The 18920-nt window shown below is 47.1% G+C and overlaps 1 protein-coding gene across 1 annotated transcript in view; it reads left to right on the top strand.

Annotated features, from left to right (window-relative positions):
- Nucleotides 1–15850, top strand: part of MYO1E (myosin IE) — a 243828-nt gene extending 227978 nt beyond the window's left edge. Inside the window, exons 27-28 of the mRNA XM_010374243.2 lie at nucleotides 13857–14026; nucleotides 14763–15850. Coding sequence (XP_010372545.1) covers nucleotides 13857–14026; nucleotides 14763–14839 — 247 coding nt within the window. The 3' untranslated portion in view covers nucleotides 14840–15850. The remainder of the gene's footprint in view (nucleotides 1–13856; nucleotides 14027–14762) is intronic.
- Nucleotides 15851–18920: the final 3070 nt, after the last annotated feature.

Here is an 18920-nt window from a genome sequence, read left to right as displayed (position 1 = left end):
CTCTCTCCTGTCTCTAGCACCATGGAGAAGTTTCAAATGAGGATTAGGAGGTATGAATGCAAAACAGACCTGTGCAGGAAGAGAAGCAACAGCTCCTTCCTCTGAGCGGGGCAGCCATCCATCCACCTTTTTGTTTGTTGGTTGGTTGCTTTGTTTTTTGAGACAGGGTTTCGCTCTGTTGTCCAGGCTGCAGTGCAGTGGCACAATCTTGGCTCACTGCAGCCTCCTCCTCCCAGGTTCAAGTGATTCTCCTGCCTCAGCCTCCTGAGTAGCTGGGATTATAGGTACCCAGCACCACGCCCAACTAATTTTTTTTTTCTTTTTTTGATACGGAGTCTCGCTCTGTTGCCAGGCTGGAGTGCAGTGGCACGATCTCGGCTCACTGCAATCTCCGCCTCCTGGGTTCATGTGATTCCCCTGCCTCAGCCTCCCCAGTAGCCAGGACTACAGGCACGTGCCACCACACCCGCCTAATTATTTTTTTTTTTTTTTGTATTTTAGTAGAGACAGGGTTTCACTGTGTTGGCCAGGATGGTCTCGATCTCCTGACCTGGGATTACAGATATGAGCCACCGCACCCAGCCTAATTTTTTTATTTTTAGTAGAGACGGGGTTTTGCCATGTTGGCCAGGCTAGTCTCGAACTCCTGACCTCAAGTAATCCACCCACCTCGGCCTTCCAAAGTGCTGGCATTACAAGCATGAGCCACCGTGCCTGGCCTCGTTAACCTTTATGCCCTATTTGCCCTGTTATTTGATGTTTTTCCTGTCTTAGCAGCTTCCTTCTAAAAACCACAAAACTCTTAGGAACTTTACCATATTCTCTCCTAGCGTTCCTTTTCCCCTGGCAAGTCTTACCTCACTTCATTTGGGCTACAAATATGAAAGCACCTTAGCTGGTTTTTTTTGTTTGTTTGTTTTGTTTTGTTTTGTTTTTGAGACAGAGTCTTATTCTGTTGCCAGGCTGCAGTGCAGTGGTACGATCTCAGCTCACTGAAACCTCCATGTCCTCGGTTCAAGTGACTGTCCTGCCTCAGCCTCCTGAGTAGCTGGGACTACAGGTGCCCGCCACCACACCCAGCTAATTTTTTTGTATTTTTTGTTGAGACGGGGTTTCACCATGTTGGCCAGGATGGTCTCGATCTCTTGACCTCATGATCTGCCTGCCTTGTCCTCCCAAAGTAGCTGGGATTACAGGCATGAGCCACGGCGCCCAGCTGAAAGCACCTTAGTTTTATCACACAGACGGTCATCAGTAGAGTGGATGCCACCCTTATATAGACGTGTGTGTGTGTGTGTCCCTCTCCTCTTTCCTTCCACCAGCCCCCACTCCTGGGTAAGTAGCTATATCCTAGCAGTTGTCATGACTGTGGTTTACCTGATTGGCTTGGTCTAAACCAGTAGTTCTCAAACTCTGGTGTGCACTAGAATTACCTGGAAAGCTTGCTGGCCCACTTTCCGAGTTTCTAATTCTGTAGGTCTGGGGTAGGGCCTAAGAATTTGCATTTCTACCATGTTCCCAGGTGATCCTCTGATCCAGGGACCACATTTTGAAAACCATTAGTCTGAAGGCACCTGTGGTCTGATTGATAAAGCCAGGGAAGCCTCCATGTGAAGGTGAATTGCAAGGGTGCTGTTAGGCTCACAGGATTTTCAATCTCTAACCCAGACCTACACCTTTCAGGTGGGTGAGCATCACTAAGTCACCCTCCTAGGCCCAGTTTGATCCCTCAAAGTAGGCAGGGTATTAAAAGCAGTCAACAGAATGCACCAAATCTCTTAGCTCTGTCTGCTAGCTGCCTACTTACTTTGGTTTTGGCAAGCAAAACCATCTTTCCAGCCTACTTTGCAAGTTGCAGACTTGCACATCAGCCAGCTGGGAGCATCTGTCAGCCAAAAGTAGGCAATTTAGGAACACTGTGTCTTAACCAAGGCTGCTCCCTTCCAGCCCTCTGCCATGTGGTTCCCTATTTAAGTCTTATCGCACCCTTTGCCGCCTTCAGGCCTAAAGACTGGGTACACGTGGTGCTGTCTTGGAGGCTGGCCGTGAGGCCGGAAGGAGAGGACACCTTCACACCTGTCTACTAGGCAGTAAGATTTCCTTCTTTGTAAAACATGATTAGTAGGCACGCTATGTCTTAGCCAGCCTCCTCTTTTTAACCTTAAATCTGCTGTGCAAACATTCCTTACAAAATAGTACCTTGGGCCGGGCGCGGTGGCTCAAGCCTGTGATCCCAGCACTTTGGGAGGCCGAGAGGGGCGGATCACGAGGTCAGGAGATCGAGACCATCCTGGCGAACATGGTGAAACCTCGTCTCTACTAAAAAATACAAAAAACTAGCCGGGCGAGGTGGCGGGCGCCTGTAGTCCCAGCTACTCGGGAGGCTGAGGCAGGGGAATCACATGAACCCAGGAGGCGGAGATTGCAGTGAGCCGAGATCGTGCCACTGCACTCCAGCCTGGGCGACAGAGCGAGACTCCGTCTCAAAAAAAAAAAAAAAAGAAAAAAAAATAGTACCTTGGGCAAAAGGCTGAGCCTTTTTTTGTATTTATTTTCTAAAACACATAAAGGTGAAAATTAAAAGTGTCTAATGTGGCCAGAGACTTTGGATGTGGCATTTTATGGATCCCCATGGTTACCTAAATTTAACAGCTTCTTCGTGTTTGCCATAAAAACCTGAATTGCATTTATCCCACAGGAGGCTGTTGAAGCATGCAGGGAATTTTAGGATCCCAAGTTTGTACTTTTTCCATAAATATGAAAATTCCTATATACATCAAAGTTCTAAACAGTCACCTTGACTTTAACCAATCTATAAAAGTAGGATTACTATGGTCTTTCTTTCCTGGCTTTCACATTCTGGGTTTCTCTTTCCTTCCTCTCTCATCCCTCAATGTACTTTTTCTGTAATTTATTTTGGATCATGTAATATGGATAAAATCAAATGATGTAATTAGCACCTCAAGCTAATTCAGGCAAGTCTTTATCAGTTTATTTTAGGTTCAATCAGTTGTTTTAAGAGAGCATGAAGATTTCACTAAATTAATTATCATCCCAATTGGATTCTTTATTTATTTATTTTTTTTTTGAGACAGAGTCTCGCTCTGTCGCCCAGGCTGGAGTGCAGTGGCCGGATCTCAGCTCACTGCAAGCTCCACCTCCTGGGTTTTTTATGCCATTCTCCTGCCTCAGCCTCCCGAGTAGCTGGGACTACAGATGCCCGCCACCTCGCCCGGCTAGTTTTTTGTATTTTTTTTTTAGTAGAGACGGGGTTTCACCGTGTTAGCCAGGATGGTCTCGATCTCCTGACCTCGTGATCCGCCCGTCTCGGCCTCCCAAAGTGCTGGGATTACAGGCTTGAGCCACTGCGCCCGGCCCCAACTGGATTCTTTACCCTTGCATTGCAGTATTTGTGCACATGGTAGCTATCATTATCATTCTCCTGGAAACACTGAGAGATCTGCAGTGGGAATCAGGATCTTGCCATCAATTAGTATAGCTTTTGAAAAGTCTAACTCAGGTCAAAGATCTTTCCTGATTCTCAAGGAAAGAGAAGAGGTTAGGCAAGAATCTTATAAACAGTTCATCCAGGCCGGGCCTGGTGGCCCACGCCTGTAATCCCAGCACTTTGGGAGGCCAAGGTGGACGGAACACGAGGTCAGGAGATTGAGACCATCCTGGCTAACATTGTGAAACCCCGTCTCTACTAAAAATACAAAAAATTAGCCGGGCATGGTGGTGGGCACCTGTAGTCCCAGCTACTCGGGAGGCTGAGGCAGGAGAATGGCATGAAACTGGGAAGTGGAGCTTGCAGTGAGCCGAGATTGCACCACTGCACTCCAGCCTGGGCAACAGAGCGAGAATCCGTCTCAAAAAAATACACAAAACAGTTCATCCATCCACCTTTGCTCTGATCTCACTATCCAGTGTGTTTCATAATTTTCCCTCCTATAACTGAAATGTACATAATCTACCTGCAGTTCATTCTTGGAAGCATTCAAACCCAGACTGGAAATGTCTGTTAATCTTTTTAATCCTGTGGTCCATTTTGTGGGAGGACAACTTCAGGAAATTTCAAGATACTCCAGAGATTAATCCAACTAGAAGTTGGAAAAACAGAAAAATCTTGCAGGTGCTCAGTAGTGGGGCTTCTGGGCATGCCACAAAGGAGGGGCCAACAGAAATAGTTAAATGCTGCCTCTGTGTCTCTTGTCAAGATCCTCCCAATGGAGTCATATTTTCAAGGGGCTTAAAATTTCCATCAAGTGTCCAACAGCAATATTTCTCAACCCATAATCTGTGGGAGCAGCAGCCATATCCTGGCCCAGGCAGACATGGTGCTGAGGAGTTCCTGGCATCCATTTCCACATTTCCAGTAATGTTTATAGATTCAACCTTTTGGAACACAGCGTATTTTTAAGAGCCAGTGGAATAAAATGCCATTATTTTCCCTCTTGGAATTTCAAGACATATATTTCACATCTGCAGAACAAAGAGGTGATATTCGAAAGCTTAATCCCAGCTCTCCTTGGCATAGACGAGGCACACCCACCCAGGAGGTATGGGAGCTACAGAGAAATTCACAAAAGGTGGCATTTAGAGTGCAGAGAGCACAGGATTTGCAGCTGTAAGAGCAGGATATGAGTCCTGGTTTATCCATTCATTCCTTTTTCTTTTATTCATCAATATTTACTGAGCCATGTGCTTTCTGTGTGCTACCCCAGGCTTGTCACTTAATCTTTCTACTCCTTGGTGTCTTCACTTGTATAATAGGGATACTAATAATATAATAATTTTGAAAACCCACTCCTCAGAGTTTTCTTGAAGGTTAAGTAAGGGCTTTGTGTGCTATAAAGCACAGTGCTATTTGAAAGTTATTTTGTATTTGTCTCATTACTGTTATTCATTGGTTGGTCTCACAAGGACATTTTAATGCGCTACCAGGGTTGAAAGGTGACATTCCCTGGCCCAGTGGCTTTATTCTCAAGAACTCAAATCTCTGACCTGCCTAGAGCTGTGGATTCCATGAAGGTCTGCACTTCAGGCATTGCTGGCTTTAATGCGGGGAGTGGACAGCCTAGGGAAGCCAAAACAAGGAGACTAGACAGGGAGATGCCCGCCCCCAACACACACACCGTTGGCAGCTGTGCCTGTTCTCCATGGGCACAGAGCATCAGCGGCACACAGTTCTGCAATAACGGTAACATACGCTAGATATTAGAGCCTCTTTTGGACAATTTGAAGAAGAAAAGTCACAAACTCCTTCCAGCTCTGCACTATTCCACAGTCTCTCTCTCTCTCTTTTTTTTTTTTTTTTTTGACAGAGTCTCACTCTGTCACTGAGGTTGGGGTGCAATGGTGCGATCCTGGCTCACTGCAGCTCAACCTCTGCCTCCCACGTTCAAGTGATTCACGTGCCTCAACCTCCCAAGTAGCTGGGATTACAGGCATGAGCCACCACGCCCGGCTAGTTTTTAGTAGGGACGGGGTTTTGCCATGTTGGCCAGGCTGGTCTCGAACTCCTGGCCTGTACAGTCTCTTTCTAACTAAACATCTCAGCTGCAGTCATCGTAACAGTGAACATCAAAAAAAAAAAAAAAAAAAAAAAAAAAAAAACAGTGAACATCCCGTGGAAAGGATGGACATTGCCAGGGCAGAGGGAATTAACTAGCCCTCAGTTGAGTTTTGATGTCATTTGGGGTTTTGTTTTCTTGTGGACTTCTGGCACCTTGTGAGATTCGGCAGCCATCCGTGAGGACTCAAATGTCAGCTGACATCCTAATGTCTTGGGGCAAATAGATCAGTTGTTTCTTCTCTGGTCACTAATACAGGACTCTTGCAGTGCAAGTTTTCACAAAGCAAACTGGATGTAGTGTGCTTAATTCATCAGGAAATGTTATTTGCTTCTGGGTTATAATGTGATTGCCCTACTCAGAAAAAAACCTGGTGCAAAAAGAAGTTGCTGTAGGTCAGCTTTTTCGTGTATTTATGTTAATTGGTAATAGACACATAAAGTGATGTGTACAAATTACCCTAAAATAAGAAAACTGAATTACATTGTACAAAATTACATATAATGAAACACTGGATTTGCTCAGTGATGTATAATTTTATAATCATATACTAACATGTATATTATATATATAAATACTATATATTATATATAATGAGCCTTTATTATTGAAATGTCAAAAGGAAAAATAACTTATTGTCAAGTCTGAAATCTTGCTGCAACTCCCCATTATCTAGCTGGGCACAGTGGCTCACAGCACTTTGAGAGGCCGAGGCAGGAGGATCACTTGAGGTCAGGAGCTCGACACCAGGCTGACCAACATGTGAAACCCTGTCTCTACTAAAAATACAAAAATTAGCCAGGCATGGTGGCAGGTGCCTGTAATCCCAGCTACTTGGGAGACTGAGGCATGATAATCACTTGAACCCGGGAGGTGGAGGCTGCAGTGAGCTGAGATCATTCCACTGCACTCCAGCCAGGTGACAGAGTGAGGCTCTGTCTCAAAAAAAAAAAAAAAAATTATCTCAATGAAATAATTATTTTTATAACACAACTTTCAATTCTGTGATGTTTATTAGAAATACAAATACTGTATCATAAAGTACCAGAACTACCAAAATTATCTAAATTCTACATAGCCATTATAAAACAAATGGGGGCAAATGGCTGTAGTCCCAGCACTCAGATGGCTAAAGCAGGAGGATGGCCCAAGTCCAGGGGTTCAAGACTGCAGTGAGGTATGATCATGTCACTGTACCCCAGCCTGGGCATCATTGCAAGACCTTGTCTCTAAAAATACTAACAATAAGGAAATAATGAAACAAAAGTTGGCAAGGCATTTTTAGACATGAGTGAGCCTGTTTTGTTGTGAGGGCAGCATGAGGATGGTAGGATGGTAGTGTTCTGGTAAACAGTGGGCACTCCAGTGAGGAAAAGGCCTGAACTGTAACATTTACCAGTTTCTCGGGTAAAATTCTCTCCCCATGGCCAATTTCAAGCTACCAGTGTGACTACTACTGAGTGCAGAGCTGGGAAAAGATGGGCAGTCTCACACCATTGTATAGTATTTCTACCACACATCAGCAGTAGACTTTAATAACTTCAAATGCGTAGATAGAAGGAAAATAAGTAGACCAGGCGTGGTGGCTCACGCCTGTAATCACAGCACTTCGGGAGGCCAAGGCAGGCAGATCACTTGAGGTCAGGAGTTCAAGACCAGCCTGACCAACATGGAGAAACCCCATCTCTACTAAAAATACAAGATTAGCCGGGCATGGTGGCACATGCCTGTAATCCCAACTACTCGGGAGGCTGAGGCAGGAGAATTGCTTGAACCCAGGAGGCATAGGTTGCGGTGAGCTGAGATCGTGCCATTCCACTCCAGCCTGGGCAACAAGAAACTCCATCTCAAAACAAAACAAAAATAAAGAAGTCATTCTTCTTATTAATGACGCAGGATTGCCACCTAGTGACACAGAGGAGATTGCCTGGGTTTTCCAGGGTGTTGGAGTCTGGGAAAATGGCTGTTTCCACCGACTGTGTTCCATGACAGCTTCATTGGCACAGATTTCCTGTGTTCCTCAGTGCTGTTCAGAGCTCTCTGTAAAACTTTCTTAGAATTAGAAAAAAGACCTAGAACCGGGTGCAGTGACTTACACCTGTAATCCCAGCACTGTGAGAGGCCAAGGTGGGAGGATCACTTAAGCCCAGGAGTTCAAGACCAGCCTGGGCAATGTGGCAGAACTTCATGGCTAAAAATAAAGAGGCTGGGCACAGTGGCCTACACCTGTAATCGCAGCACTTTGGGAGGCTGAGGCGGGCGGATCACTTGAGGTGAGGAGTTCGACACCAGTCTGGCCAACATGGCAAAACCCCATCTCTACTAAAAGTACAAAAATTAGACGGGCATGGTGGTGGGCACCTGTAATCCCAGCTACTTGGGAGGCTGAGGCACGAGAATCACTTGAACCTGGGAGGCGGAGGTTGCAGTGAGCCGAGATCGTGCCACTGCACTCCAGCCTGCATCATAGAGCGAGACTCAGTCTTTAAACAAAATAAAAATAAGTTAACAAATGAAAAAGAAGCTGGGCGCGGTGGCTCAAGCCTGTAATCCCAGCACTTTGGGAGGCTGAGACGGGCGGATCATGAGGTCACAAGATCAAGACCATCCTGGCTAACACGGTGAAACCCCGTCTCTACTAAAAAATACAAAAAACTAGCCGGGCGAGGTGGCGGGCGTCTGTAGTCCCAGCTACTCAGGAGGCTGCGGCAGGAGAATGGCGTAAACCCGGGAGGTAGAGCTTGCAGTGAGCTGAGATCCGGCCACTGCACTCCAGCCGTGGCGACAGAGCGAGACTCCATCTCAAAAAAGAAAAAGGACCTAGGCCATTGCCTGAATCTGCTTATGTTTTACAGATGCAGAGCTTGGCCTCAAACCCAGCACACAGACTCAAGCCCACGTCCCCCTCCTGCTACACACTGTCAACACAGAGCTTGAGGCCCCATCTCAGGGGGAGTTAGCCAAATAGCCACACAAGTCACTGTCATGCTACAATTCACCCCTGCTCTGGAGGAGCCGTGGGCTAGGGGAGGGTATGGCGGGGGTTTGCCAGAGTCTGGGGAAGCAGTGATGGAAATGAGATCCAAAGGCTTAGCAGGAGTTAGCAGTCCTGCCTGGGAAGTGGGGAGAGTCCAGGGGAGCATAGCCAGACCAAGGAGGCAGAAAGATTCTGTGTGGCTGCAGTGCCAGGAGCCTTAGGCTTGGGCCACCATGGTGGCCAGTGGTGAAACCAGCAGGAAATGCCAGGAGCCTGCATCAGTCATCTCACAGGAGTGTCGTGAGGGTGAAATGAAGCAGCATCTGTGAAAATGCCTAGCACAAGGCCTGGTCCAGTTGAGGGGAGTTTATCCAGACCTCACTCAGCTACTGGCAGTTTCCCAGAAGACATCCTGTCTGCTCGCCCTCACAAGGGTGTAGCCATGTGCAGGCTGGCCAGGGAGAATGGCTGTCACTATGGCTCGCTTTGGGAATATGCTGCCCCAGCAGAGGAGTTGTGCCCCTTTGTGATCACAAGTAAGAGCCAATGGTGGCAGCATCAGGGTTGCCCTTCCTAATGCAAAGTGCAGAGGTCCTCCCTCCTCCACCCACCTGCCCGCTCCTCCCGGCTGCCATCAAACAGTCCCCACTGTCCACACCCTGCTCCCCAGCAAATGTCCCATCTCAAAGCTGCCCTGGCCTTCCCCACCTCTCACCTGTGGAGTACTAGGAACCCCATTCAGCCTGGTGATAAAGGGCCAGATGGCTTACATTGCCAGCATAGTAGCAGTTGCCCACAACCTGGACATTTAGGCCAGCTGTTGTCATGGGTCTACAGAGGACCCCAAATTCCCCAGGTAATTCCTGAGGTTTTGCTTTGGCCAGTAGTCACTTATCCTGAGGAAGTAGCCTCTGATGCCTTGAGATCAAAGACCATGCAGTGGCCACATACACACAGCTATTTGCGTGGCCCACCTGCATCCCCTTAGGTCTTGTTTATAATTTGGTATCTTATCACCAGAAAGAATCTGTTCAATCAGACTTATGCTGTCTAGTTTAAAACAATCTAGATGCCTTTTTTTTTTTTCCCCCTAATTACCCTGGCTAGAGTTTCCAGGATAATATTGGACAGAAGTGGTGAGTGCTGTTTTTATTCCTGATCTTATGGGGAAATTGTTGTGAGTTTCACCAGTAAATATGATGTAAACTTGAAGTATGTGGATAAGGGTCCTCTCCCAAACCAGGGCTCATGAAAGGTAGGAAGGCACCAATGTGGCCTGAAGCAGGGAGTAAGGCTGGGATGTGAGCAGGGGCCGCACCTGGCAGAGTCTGTAGGCGCTGTGAAGGGTTTTGGTCCTTTTTCCAAGAGCAGAGAAAAGCTGTTAGAAAGATTTTCAGGTTGAGGATGGGGCGAACTAGTAACAGCTGAGCTAGCATGAGGGTCAAGTGTCCTAGAAAGGAAACAGCTGGCAAGGAAGACATGAAGGACAGAAACAAGCCTTCGTCAAAGCTGGAAGCAGGTGGGGCAGAACAAGTGAGTGATGCCCAGGACAGGGAGGGTCTTACCTCTCAGGAGCCATCCGTCTTGTCTTACCCCGACCCCAGTGAGGGGAGTCCTTCGGCAGGAGGACCCTGTACCTAAGCCCCCGTACTTGGGCTCCAGAGACCTTGTCAGTCTGCATTAAGGACAGTGGGATTTTTTCCCTGCACAAGACAGGACAAATTTCCATCTGTGGGTTCAATTGGCCCGCTATGCCCATGGGTTCCACATCTGTGGATTCAACCAAACTTGGAATGAAAATATTTAGAAAAAGTAGATAGCTGCCTCTGTAGTGAACATGTACAGACTTAAAAAAATTTTTTTTTTTTTTTTTTTTTGAGACAGCGTCTTACTCTGTGGCCCAGGCTGGAGTGCAGTGGCGCAATCTCGGCTCACTGCAACCTCCGCCTCCCGGGTTCAAGTGATTCTCCTTCCTCAGCCTCCCAAGTAGCTGGGACTATAGGTGTGCACCACCACGCCTGGCTAACTTCTGTATTTTTTGTAGAGACGGGGGTTTTGCCATGTTGGCCAGGCTGGTCTCGAATTTCTGACTTCAAGTGATCCACGTGCCTTGGTCTCCCAAGGTGCTGGGATTATAGGCGTGAGCCACCATGCCTAGTCAGTCCTATATTTTTAAAAAAGCCTTTTTCTTGTCATTATTCCCTAAACAATATAGTATAACAACTATTTACATAGCATTTACATTATATTAGGTATTGTAAGTAATCTAGAGGTGATTTGACGCATACAGGAGGATGTGCATATGCACATTTTTTATGTGCAGTTGTTCCACTCTTTCATATGAGGGTTGTGTCTGTGGAGTTTAGTATCTGTGAGGAGTCCTGGAACCAGTCCCCCAGAGAGACAGGGACGATGGTTTTGGGGGTGTGTGCGTGCACATGTGTGCATCTGTGTCCTTCCACGTGCACTTCTAGCCCAGTTCTGTGGACTGCCAGGCTGGAGGCTTCCTCCCTCCCAGGGTGTTGTAATGCCCGCCCCCACCCCCTTTCATTCCTTGTTGCTGGGAAGTCACGTGACATCTGGTATCCAGGCTAATGGCTCTTATTAACCAAATGCTGACACATCCCCAATATATAGGGTACTTAATTTAAAACCTGCTTGCCTGGCCAACTTTCAGAGAAGCATGCACTTCTTGAACAGGGAATGGGGATTTCCAATAGGCACTAGGTAGAAAATGACTGATGTCACACTAAGAACCCACAAAATGCCTTTGCTCTGCACTGAGAGAGAAGTGCAGGGGGGTGGTGGTAAGAGGAGTCGAGCTTGAGTAGCCTTGGGGATTGCTCCCTCCCATGTGGGGAGGTGGAAAAGCCCAGTCTCAGGGGAGCCCAGCCCCTCCCCTGGGGACAGTCCACCACCCTGCCGGCAGTCCGTGTCCCCCCCACAGCCACCCCTTTGTGATCCAGGTTGTTCATCAGCACCGCATGAGCATCTGTCATCACAGGACCTGGGCAAGGCCAGCAGGCTGTGGCTCCTGAGAGCACAGCTCAAAACTGGGTGTGGTGGTTCTTTCCAGAACTCAGGCCCCAGAAAGCCCCTCCCTTTTCCTCCTTGCTCCCGTAGGTGTGAATGATGTGCAGACCTGTCAGCCAGTCCCACCAGGTTGAGGTCCAGCCCAGCTTCTTTAGGGAGAAATCTTAAGCTTAAGTTTCTTTTGTAGGGAAATGAATATAGCCTTTACTTTGGTTTGTCCTTAAGCAAGTGGAAAAAAAAGAAATGTTCTCCATGTTTCCATTTTCCTTTTTGTTTTTGCTAAATGTTTTTTATGAACATATTTAATAAATAAATGTTTCAGGTGTAAGTGTAAAGATCTCACTAAATAGGAACAAGTTGAACTTACATACCTTTGAAACAGTGTATGAATGGTGACTGAAGGCAGCATAGTATATAGAAAGAATAACTTTAAAGCTAGAAGATCTGGATTAGGGTTAGAGCACTGGAGATATTTTTAATAATTATGACAGTGGGGTGGAGGGAGTGTCACTGGTATCTAGTGGGTAGAGGCCAGGGATCCTACAGGGCATAGGACAGCCTCCCTCACCCACCCCCATACACACACACACACACACACACACACACAACAGAGAATTCCCAGCCACAAATGTCAGTTGTGCAGATGTTGAGAAAGTGCTCTGGATAAACTCTTGTATAAGAATATTCACAGTAACATTTTTGGAGGGGCAAAGGGGAGTTCTGAGGGGCAATAATGAAAGAATGGGAAGGAGATCTGAGGAGTAATACTGATTGATGAAATGAGAGGGAAGTCTGTAGAGTAATAATGAGGGGGTGGGAGGAAAGATTGTGGAGTAATGATGAGGGTGTGAGGGAAGTCTGCAGAGTAATGAGAGGGTCAAAGTGTGAGGAGTAATAATGAGGAATGGGAGGGAAGTCTGAAGAGTAATAATGAGGGGGTAGGAGGGACGTCTGTGGAGTAATAATGAGGGGGGTAGGAGGGACGTCTGTGGAGTAATAATGAGGGGGTAGGAGGGACGTCTGTGGAGTAATAATGAGGGGGTAGGAGGGACGTCTGTGGAGTAATAATGAGGGGTAGGAGGGATGTCTGTGGAGGAATAATGAGGGGTAGGAGGGATGTCTGTGGAGTAATAATAAGGGGGTAGGAAGGACGTCTGCAGAGTAATAATGAGGGCTGGGAGGGAAGTCTGACAAGAAATAATGAGGGTGAGACGGAAGTCTGAGAAGTAATAATGAGAGGTGGGAGGTAAGTATGAGGAATAATAATGAGGAGTGGGAGGTAAGTGTGAGGAGTAATAATGAGGGGTGGGAGGGAAGCCTGAGGAGGAATGAGGGGGTGGGAAGGAAGCCTGAGGAGTAATAAGGAGAGATGGGAGGGGAAGTCTGAGGAGTAATAATGAGGGATGGGAGGGAAGTCGAAGGAGGAGTAATGAGCTGGTGGGAGGGAAGTCTCCGGAGTAATGAGGGTGGGTGAACAGATGGGATGGGAGTAGACAGGAGTGAGGTCTGAGGCATAATAAGGATGTGAATGGGGAGCAAAGTCTCACAGCAGCATTTTTTACAATAGTGAAAACTGGAACCATCCCAAGTGACCATTCACAGTGCCCTGGAGAAGTAAACTGTGACACACTCACTCGTGCAGTGGTGTAGTATCAGGCAGCGAGGGTGAAGGAACTATAGCTGCAGGCATCAGCAGGGCACATGGTCCAGTTGTTGAGTGTGTGACTGTGGAATATGATTCCTTTCATACAGTTGATACAGTCGGACCACAGATATTGGTTAGGGGTATTTACATGTGTGGCGAACTGTAGAGATGAGCCAGAGAATCATTAATACAAACTGGAAGGTGGTGGTAATCTGGGGGGAATGCAGTGAAGGAGAGATGCCTACAGGCTTCTGTGGCACCTGCAAAAGTTCCATTTCCCAACTTGAGGAAGGAGGGACAGATACCTGAATGTTCCTGATTTAAATGTATGGGTATACTTTTGACACTTTTATATGGATATGTGTCTCCCACATTTCCTTCTATGCTGGGGACACAGTAACAGCAGCAGCTAAGGTTTTTAAGAGCTATGTGCGTTTGCAACAACCTTGTCAGAAAAATTACTTTTATTCCTCAAGTTTAAAGACTACACCCTGGGCCATATGTCTTCTAAGGATGGAGCTGGATTTGAACTTGAATAGGCCAGTGCCGGCCACCATGCTCCAAACCACCGCTCGGTGCTGCTGCCTCCTGTTGGGGCCCAGTCTCACCTGCTTCTCTCTCCTCACAGGGTCAGGAGACAAACGACCAGTAGGCCTCCCCCAGCAGGGGGCAGACCCAAGCCCCAGCCCAAGCCCAAGCCTCAGGTGCCACAGTGCAAGGCTTTGTATGCCTATGATGCTCAGGACACAGACGAACTCAGCTTTAATGCCAATGACATTATTGATATTATCAAAGAAGGTAAGTGTGTGGCCGGTTGGCTGGGACAGCCTCCCAAAGAGCACACAGTCACATTGCTGTAAGATCTGGTGTGAACATGAAGAGAATTTATAAGCTCCTCAAACTGCAATTTGTAGAGGCAGATCAGGCCACAGGCTCAGTCTGATCAAGACACCAGCTGCTTTTTTAATGCTTCTTTCAGCTCTGCCCCCTTCTTCTCAAGCTGTTTTTCTTCATGGTAGCAAAATGGCAGCAGCAATTCCAGGCCAACATATCAAACCATGTCTGAAATCTGCATCATCTCTGAAACTTTTTTTTCTTAGCCATTGGACAAAAGTCCTGAGTTTTATTCTGATCAGACCAAATTAGTCATGTGTCCATCCCTGAACCAACTTCAGTAGCAAGACAAAGGCTGTACCCTGAGTGGATTAGAGCTGGCAGGGGCTGTCCCCAGAAACCGGGGTGGGGGGTGGTCTATCCCACCCACACTTTCTGGCTTCCTCATAATGAAAGTAGATGGTGTGGAAGCCAGGGAGACAACCTTCAATATCCATTATTAAAGCAGTCCATGGGCTTGGCTGAGTGCTTTATTAATTTGGTAGATATCTTTATACAACAAACTTTTTGATTTAAAGAACAAAGGGAAAACAATATGGATGGAGCCAAATCACTTGAGCCCATGTAGGAGCCGTGTGTGTTTGGCTGGGGCAGAACAGACTTACTCATCTTCACTTTCACCACCTCTCTCTCCCTGCAGATCCTTCTGGCTGGTGGACGGGTCGACTACGAGGCAAGCAGGGCCTGTTCCCCAACAACTATGTGACCAAGATCTGAGGCGCCCATGACTCTGACACATGGGGCAGAGGAGCTCCAGGCACAGACCAGGGGACGGGATATTTAGGGGATCCCCTTACAATCCACAATGAGCAACTGGTTCTCCAAGGCCTGGAGCTATTCTGGTACCTTCCCCATGGAGGACACTGAAAAGACTGGGTTGGGGACAGGGAATATCACTCCATAAGTGATCCTAAAAGGTAGCCTCTTCATAGGAACCCAGGAGGGCAAAACCACCATGCATTAAGATTTATTTATTGTATTTAAACCTGGTGAGAGGACAAGTGAGGTCTGCTCAGACCTTGTAGGCTTCTATCAAAACAGCACCCGGCTTGCTCACCAGGCCTAGGGAATGGCTGTAGGTGGCCGCTGACAAGTGCCTTTAGTTGAAGAGCACATTTCTTTCATCTCTTTTGTCCGTACCTGATACACATATTCCTCTCTGCCACCTTCCCTCAGGGAGGACCCGCCCTCTGCAGACTGGGCTCAGTGTGAGCAGGCACTTCCCACGCACATGCCAAGGGCAAGCTGGCCTGCTGAGCCCAGGGGGACAGCGGAGCACTGGTTTACACTTTGCCGGGACCATCAGGGCCGCCAAGCAGATCAGGGGCTGGGGGCTGGGCTGCCGGCTTTGCTTTCTCTGGGTCTTCAGTTGGAATGTGGCTGGCCCATGTTGGTTTGTGTTTAAATGCTGTACTTATTACAAGAAGGATCTTTTTTCAAGCTGTACATTTATAAAAACAGATCATATACTGTATATATAAAAATCTTGAGATGGTAGAAACATGTATGAATGTACTAAGTAGTATTCCACTGTACTCATTCATAAGGTAGGTTTTCTTACAAAACTCACACCAGGTACTTACAGATGTGCCCTGCTCTTTTCCAACTACGGAATGTCATTGCTTTCTAGCTCAATCCCTGCAGACTCTTCTCAACTCTTTCCCTATAGGAAACTTCCTCCGCATCCCGCCCCCACCTCCTAAATAAATAAAGGAATCCGCGAACACCTTCTTCTTTCATGACATTTGTTACGGGTTGAATTGTGCGCCTCCAAAGATGTTGGAGTCCCAGCCACCAGTACCTCAGAATATGACCTTATTTGGAAATAGAGTCTTTACAGAGCAAACAAAATTAAAGTGAAGTCATTAGAGTGGGTCTTAATCCAATATAATGGTGTCCTGATGAAAAGGGGAAATTTGGACACAGAGACCAACATGCAGAGGAAAGACCATGTGAACAGGCAGGGAGACGACAGCCATTCACAAGCCCAGGAGAGAGGCCTGGAACAGATTCTCCCTCACAGCACTCACACGGAACCAACCCTGCCCACCTTGGTCTTGGACTTCCAGCCTCCAGAACTGAGGCAATACATGTCACTGTTTAAGTCACTCAGTTTGGGGTACTTTGTTACGGCAGCCCTAACAAACTAAAACAATGTTTTCTTGCCATAATAGTGAAAAGTTGGAAACTGTAATGCCCATCAGTAATGGAATGTCTGTAAGTAGAGACTGCCGTTTCTCTACCGCTCCTCCTCTGGTTGCCATGGCCATTCTTTTTTTTTTTTCTACAGTGAAACCCTGTCTCTACAAAAATACAAAAAATTAGCCCGACGTGGTGGCAGGCGCCTGCAGTCCCAGCCACTCAGGAGGCCGAGGCAGGAGAATGACGCCATGGCCATTCTTCAGCTACTGGGAACTTAGAGTTTGAGCAGCATACACCTTTGAGTCATTTCAGGATCCTCAAGTCCATGGGAAAAAATTATCCGGGCTTACATATAAGGAAAAAAAATGGATCTAGATTTGAAACGAAGATACGGCATTTAATTCTCCTGTGTTTTACTTCAAGAACAGGGAGCAAACTCCATTTTGTAACAGTAACAAATAATGTTAAAAGGCTACTTCAGTTCCATGTTGTGACCAGAGAGGAAAGTAAAGCCATGATGTGGTGAAATGAGGAAAGGTAATCCTATGGACACTAATGGTCTCTATAGCTTTACAAAGTACTTTCACATTCATGGACTCCCCACAGTGGGACGAAGATACCATAAGAGCTAGGACCGAGGAGCATGCTGGAGTCCCCACAGCCACCAGCACTCAGGCTACTTTCTCAGGGCAGGAACACCAGGACCATCTTCCCTTGTTACAAGCCCCTGGCTGGCTGGGACAAGCCTTTGTTTTGCCTCCTGATTGGCATTTTACACTTGTGTATAACTGGGAACCGTCAGGCTCTAGGTGACAAAACTGGGACTGAGTTAAATCTCCCACGACTAGCACGAACACCCTCATCCATGGAAATCACAGACCAAGCCCTTAGCACCTGCATCGTGTGCCCAGCCAGTGCCAGGCTCAAGGAGATGCCCAACAAATGGTGCTGAAATAGGTGAGTGACCCATAGGGGAAGGAGACTTAGATCTGCGTAAAGATGCTGAAATGCTGACACTATTAAGAAAAGTTTGGAGAAATAGTGGTTTATCTTAAACTTATTTGTATATATTTAGAAATTCAACATGGGGACTACCAGAAAAATGCCTTTTTTCCCCTTTGGGGTCTTTAAGACACTAACCTGGGTCTCCTCTGGTCTCTGGATCTAGCCTGGCCTGCCATTTTGTTCACTGTGCAGTTAAGTAAATATGACCACTTCAGGAGTCACTGACCAGGAAAGAACATACAGAAGGGGGCCACCCCCACTTTCTGGAACTTGCCATCCTGTTTGAAATAAGGGGTGTTCATGGTGTTCATGTGCACACACAGCAACATGGATAGCAGTATCAAACACAATGTAAAAATGTGACACCCCTTCAACCAAAGGTTTCAGGTAACCATGAACTGAATGAGAAGGCCTGACTGTGTACTGTAGGGCAGAGGTGTTCAAGCTTTAGTGGTAGATGAGAGAGAGACAGAGGTGTATATAAGGGTGGCATCCACTCTATTGAGGGCCATCTGTGAGACAGAAGCTGATCTCAAATTCCTGGGCTTAAACAATCCTGCCTCAGCCTCCCAAAGTGCTGGGATTATGGGCATGAGCCACCACACCCAGCCAACTGGCTTCTTAAAGACATGCAAAAGGGCCATCTCTTCCACAGTGTTTTTTTTTTTCTTTTTTTTAGCAATGTGGAGAGGGCAAAGCGTGAAGCCTTCTTGAATAAGCTTGCTCCCCAACCATGAAGGGTGCCAACCCACTGACCTCCCAACATGGGGTCCCAGCCCACTGTAATCAAACCTGACTCACCACTATTACCAAGTCCAGCCCAATGGAGGTGGAAAAGCATCGTGCAGTTTCCTTCTTAAAGGACCTGCCCTGTGTGCACACCATGTCCACCAATATTCTACTGGCCAGAGCTTAGTCATGTGGCCTCAACTCAAGGGGGCTGGTCTTTCCACAGAGCTATCTGAGCAGCTTATCCAGAGCACCAGAATGAGAGCGGCCTCCTGCCAGGTGGAGCTGTTCACAAAAATGAGTGAGAGAAAATATGGATGTGCATCTATGAATTACAAACTCCATGGGCTTCCACAGAGCATGGCTTTTACATAATCTAAATTCCCTCTCTTTATAACTCCCTCCTGAACTCATCCCCAGACGCTGCCTGAGTGGAGCTGGTCACACGAAGTCTGCCTGTGCCTCTGGTTGCTACCATTTCTTTTATAGGTGGTATCCCAGTTAAGATTTCCCTGTCAGTAGAGCTGGATTCTGGTTTCTAGGGCAATCAACAGCAGAGCATGAATGGTGCTTCTCTGGTGGACGATTTAACTCTGTGTTTCTGGCATCCCTCACTTTTGTGATCAAAAGACCAGAGGAGCCATTCGGCAATTCTGCCCTCTTTCACTGCTTTGCTTTTCTCCCAGGGCCTGATTACAGTTCGTTCTGGACTTAGTAACTTGGTTTTATTCCTACCCACTAATCTTGATGCCTTTTTCCCTACTAGGCCATACCTTTCCACTCTTAGCACCCTTTCCAACCAGAAGACTGGCTCAGTATGGTTCAATAGGTCACCCAAGGTCACACAGTTCTTCCCTGGGGGAGCCACCTTTGGAACTCTGAGTCAAAGGCCTGTGCTTTTTTATTTTGAGACAGCGCCTCA

This window comes from Rhinopithecus roxellana, chromosome 5 (assembly GCF_007565055.1).
Source record: "Rhinopithecus roxellana isolate Shanxi Qingling chromosome 5, ASM756505v1, whole genome shotgun sequence".
NCBI lineage: Eukaryota > Metazoa > Chordata > Mammalia > Primates > Cercopithecidae > Rhinopithecus > Rhinopithecus roxellana.
The sequence above is the reverse complement of the archived record's forward strand: the minus strand, read 5'-3'. Positions and strand labels throughout refer to the sequence as shown.